At 29.6% G+C, this 4,996-nt stretch overlaps 1 protein-coding gene and 1 non-coding gene across 2 annotated transcripts; one reads left to right on the top strand and one right to left on the bottom strand.

Annotated features, from left to right (window-relative positions):
• Positions 1–361: 361 nt before the first annotated feature.
• Positions 362–432, bottom strand: TRNAG-GCC (transfer RNA glycine (anticodon GCC)). Its single transcript has one exon. It is a non-coding gene; the product is annotated as a tRNA-Gly (tRNA).
• A 1,200-nt stretch (positions 433–1,632) lies between these two features.
• LOC112750151 (uncharacterized) lies at positions 1,633–4,198 on the top strand. Its single transcript, XM_025798723.2, has 2 exons — positions 1,633–2,861; positions 3,895–4,198. Exons 1-2 carry the CDS (start codon positions 2,000–2,002, stop codon positions 3,951–3,953), a joined length of 921 nt encoding a protein of 306 aa, XP_025654508.1. The 5' UTR covers positions 1,633–1,999; the 3' UTR covers positions 3,954–4,198.
• Positions 4,199–4,996: the final 798 nt, after the last annotated feature.

The following is a 4,996-nucleotide window of genomic DNA, read 5'->3' as shown; positions in this document are numbered from 1 at the left end:
GGAAATCCCCACTTTTCATTATGCTGTCCTGCTTTTGGACATTTTTGTATTTTATTTTTCAATAATTAATGAAATATAACCTACTATCTTTGGAAAAAAAAAAAGTGATGCATGTAATTTGGCTAATTAATGAGAGAATGACATATATTTAGGCTTTTTATTTTGGTTGATATTTCAATTAAGTTTCACCAATTGAAGAAAAAAAAAGTACACGTTGATATGAAGTTTACATATTTGCATGTCATAATAATAAGAAGCATTCTTCTGGTGTGGGTAATATAGTAATATAAGATTGAAATGGAAATTTCATGAGGTTACTGATGCTATATGGGAGATTACTTATGGAATTTAAAAAAGCCATTGCACCAGCCGGGAATCGAACCCGGGTCTGTACCGTGGCAGGGTACTATTCTACCACTAGACCACTGGTGCTTTTTGATTTTGCTGAACTCCAAATCGTTTTTAAACTAAAATATAACACAACACGGGGAAGCCGTCTTAACTCTGAAGCAAGAATTAGGGTTAGAACTGAACAGTATTCACATGACCAACAATACTAGAGAAATTATACCATGAAATTTGATCAGTAGTGTTATGAAGTTAGCATGTATTTCGTAGAAGTGATGAGTTTTATATTATTATAAACGTGAAATAAACAAAAAAATGCTTCTTTTCTTGACGAGCATTAACAATTAAAGGTAGAAAGTATGATAATTGCATATGAATATATTCTGTTTTAAAAACATTCTTATTCGGATTCCACCAACTTTATCCAAATGGTTAAAGGCACTATGTAATTGATTTAATTAGGATGATGACAATAATTGAACACTAATAATATGAAGAAATAAAAAAGTAGATTAGAAGTATACATGTAATGATTACTACATTATTCTACTCATATCTTTAGTGCTTTTTATTTCCTCTGTGCTTGTTATAATCAGGGGCACGGGCACTAATTAAAAATTTTGTTTTCAAAATTATAGAAATGTTCGGCAACCCTTGTTTTCGGGAACTGTGGTTGGTTTTCTAATTTGTTGCTTTTTCTTTTTAGATCTTTCTTTCTTGTTTTCTTTAAAAAAAAAAAAAAAAACTAATAATTATATATATCAAAAGCTCAATTTTTCACGAAATATGAGGAATCAGAAGTGAATTTCTCAAAGGTTTTAGATTCTAATAAGCAAAATGATCAGCACAATATAACGGAGGTCAATGATTTTGGACTCTAAGCGTATGATTCCAATTAAGAAGCTGATCAATCATTTAACCATGTGATTTCTCTTTGTATGATATCTTAAATTATTAATGAACTCCACCACCTTATTCGGTTTGTTCATTTCAAACCATAAATCTTGACATTCAATATATGAAGGTTGGTCTAGTATAGAAAATTATAATTTTGTTATCAACTATGCTAAATATACATTAAAATTAGTCACTAAAATTATTTATTAATATAAAATATATATTAAAAATAAATTAAATTATATATATTTTAAACACAAATATATAATAATTAATTTTGATAACTAATTTTAATACATACTTAATTTTTTTTTTCTAATATATATAATGTATGACTTATAAAGAGCATGGATAAATATTTTGTGGTACGCATATTAATGAATCCACTACCAATGTTTAAAAATTACACATAAATATTCAATAACAAAAATATATGATTTAGTCACTTACTATCTTAAAAGTTAATTAATACAATTACATTATTGATATTATATAACAATTAAATACATATGCAGAGCATATATAACACCTTTAAATATTAAAGAAAGAAATCCTTATAGAACAAAAACGCAAGTTCCTTGCTGCTTCCGTTTTATATTCACTCCTCCAAAAAGAAAAAAAAAACATTAGTCTACTTTCTTTCAAGCTAGAGGTTTTCCATTTCAACAACTCATTCAATAAATACCATCACCAATGTTACAAATCAGAGCCACTCTTCTTTCTATATCTCTTTACACTTCCTCTTAACAAAACAATGGACCTCCCTCGTTTTGTTCCTCTTCTCTCAATTTTCCTTCTCCTTATTCCACCTTTGACCTGTGCTCAAGTGTGCCAAAGAAACTGTGGCAAAGAATACCTAAAGTACCCATTTGGTAGTGGCCCTGGTTGTGGTAACCCACTCTTCCAACCACACATTTCTTGCTCCCAACAAAAACTTACCTTCACAACTCACACAGGCTCGTACCTTGTTACTTCAATTGACTATTCAAACCAAGTAATTTACATTTCTGACCCTACTATGTCAACATGTTCTTGCACTCTCCCTAGCAAAGGTTTTGGCCTAGATTGGAATGCCCCATTCACTTTCCATGATAGCACCATCTTTGCCCTAGTTGATTGTTCAATCAATTCATCATCAATATGCACAACACAAAGTTATGATGATATTGATGATGGTAACAACAAAAATTCAAATTCAAATTCAAATTCCAAGCTTTTGTGTGATCAAAGTACACCAATTTGTAGTCTTTTGTATTCATGCAAACCCATTAGTACTATTAACCTTCCAATTTCCACATGTTGTGTTTATGAACCGGTGAATCTTGGTCCGTCGTTCGAGATGGATCTTCAGAAGCTTCAGTGTCCGTCATATACCGGATTCTACAACTTTGACGAAGGAGAATCTGATCCTGAGAAGTGGAACTATGGGATAGCATTAAAGTACAAGTTTAGTGTCACGGATGATTATCCTAACTCTTGTGCTGCTTGTGAAAAGAGTTATGGGGTGTGTGGATACAATGGACCTTATAATTCATTTATATGCAATTGCCCTAATGGCATCAACACTACAACAGATTGTTACTTCACATCATCTTACAATAATGCTTTTAGAAACGGTAAGCCAAAAATTCACTCCTCTTTTTCTTTATACACGTCACTTTCACATATTTAGACTTAGTTTTATAAAATTCTTCCTTTTCAAAATTAATTTTTAAAAAAATAACTTTTTAAAGTTGTACTATCTATGTTCATAAATTAAATTAAAAATAACTTCTAATATACACGAATAATAATAATTATAAAATAAAATATCATTTTTCTCTCTAACGATTGAGGTAAGTCATACTTATGTCTCTAACATTTGAATCGTCCTATTTGTATCCCTAACGTTTATAAAAGTGATTCAATGCTATCATGCCATCAATTACACTAACAAATTAGATTGTATTTTTCAATTATTCTCACTTGGATGTATTCATTCTCAATTAGGTATCGGTTTGATGTGTTTGATTTCAATATTGTATCCACTATTTGTGTTTAGGTTTAATTATGTCCCTAGAAAAGTGAATTATATAAATATTGCAAGGATTAGTTTCAATTTTTGATGAGCTGTTTTTTGGAGTGAATCATCTATTCTCTTCCAAACATTTGTATTCTAACTTTAAGAAGAAATTTTCAAAACTCAAACTAAAGTTCATGATGTGTAATTTACCGCGGGATAACATTGAATCACTTTTACAAATGTTAGGGATACAAATAGGACGACTTAAACGTTAGGGATATAAATAGGACTTACCCCAAACGTTGAGGACAAAAACAATACTTTACTCATAATTATATTTGATAAAATAGTTTTAAATTAAAAAAAAATATTATATAAATATAAGAATAAATTTAAATATTAAAAGTTTTTAATTTTAAAAATTATAAACATAAACATATATTTTTTTTATTTACCAAATATACTTATGCTTCTAAAAGCACAAATATCTCTTTGAAAAATTTACTGAATTAAGTCTTAGTACAAATACACCAAATTTTGTCTAGATACTCTTATATGTACTAACTTTATCAATTTAACACTATTAATGGGTATAGTAAAAGTGAACAATTAAAGCTAAGAACAAAAATTTGCCTTATGATTTTCAGGGATTGCTTATTGGTTGATTTGTCCTATGGCATGGTCACTGGTTTGGTTCTTCTTGTAGCTTATGGATGATCTATCAAAAAGCAAGCTCAGAAACCATTAAAGCAATCAAACACTCTTCTTGGTGGCCTATCTTTTTTTTATATATAGATTTGTTTTAATTTGTTGGAGGTGGAATATTGTTGTGTGACTTCCATGGTTAAAATGAATTGGGGCAATTGTTTCCGGTTTTCACGGGTGGCAGAAATGTGCACATGCAAATTGTAATTTGATTCTCCTGTGAGCTCATCTCTGTTTTACATTCAATGAATGCTAAAACTAAAATTACCAAAAAAAAAAAAAAATGATGCGCACCGAAGGAAAATTACATCCATTTTGGCCACATTATTATTATTATTACTATTATTTATTAGTAAGAGAAATAATTTTTTAACACAGACTTTTCTACTTTTTACTAAAACCTATTTTACCCACTCTTAATTTTCACTATTTTAACACTTAATTCTTCTATTTTTTTTATACATCATACCTTCTTTCAGTGGTGAAAGCTTCATGGGCCTCCATAAGCATCATGACAGACATTTTTTTAAGTGTAAAGTGTAAACCTCTAGAATGCTAGCATATTAACTAAGGCATATTAGATACGCCCAAAAAATAAAGTTTAAAGAAAGGATATGGAATGAGGTTCCAAGCCTTTTAGCCTCTGTCCACTATAATTTATAAAAAACCCCTTGCATTCTTGGCCTCTTTCTTTCCCACCTTATCACCACGTACTAACCTTAGAAGGTCCAGCATGCTTTACAGATTTATTCTCTCTGCAATAGTAGGGAATAGGCATCGTAACTTTAACCTTCTTTTTAATTAGAGTGTACAATCTTGTAAATAGTATATTTAAGATAAAGTTAATTTTTTTTGTATATTGAAAAAATCTTGGTGTAATACTTAATTATTAGATTTTATGATGTTTTTTAGAATTGTAGCAAAAGTACAATACGCCCCCTTTGTATTTTCAAGGAGGCGTATAGTATTGTTTCCACAATTCTGAAAAACACCATAAAATCCAATGATTGAGTATTATATCAAAATTATACCAATATGTAAAAA

The sequence above is a fragment of the Arachis hypogaea genome, chromosome 15 (assembly GCF_003086295.3).
Source record: "Arachis hypogaea cultivar Tifrunner chromosome 15, arahy.Tifrunner.gnm2.J5K5, whole genome shotgun sequence".
NCBI lineage: Eukaryota > Viridiplantae > Streptophyta > Magnoliopsida > Fabales > Fabaceae > Arachis > Arachis hypogaea.
Note: the sequence above shows the minus strand (reverse complement) of the source record. Positions and strands in the feature narration are given on the sequence as shown.

Bases quoted from the DNA above. Each gene is read 5' to 3' on its own strand.
- LOC112750151 (XM_025798723.2), top strand. From the start codon at position 2,000: ATGGACCTCCCTCGTTTTGTTCCTCTTCTCTCAATTTTCCTTCTCCTT. The intron at 2,862-3,894 runs GTAAGCCAAAAA...TATGATTTTCAG, and splicing joins CAATAATGCTTTTAGAAACG to GGATTGCTTATTGGTTGATT.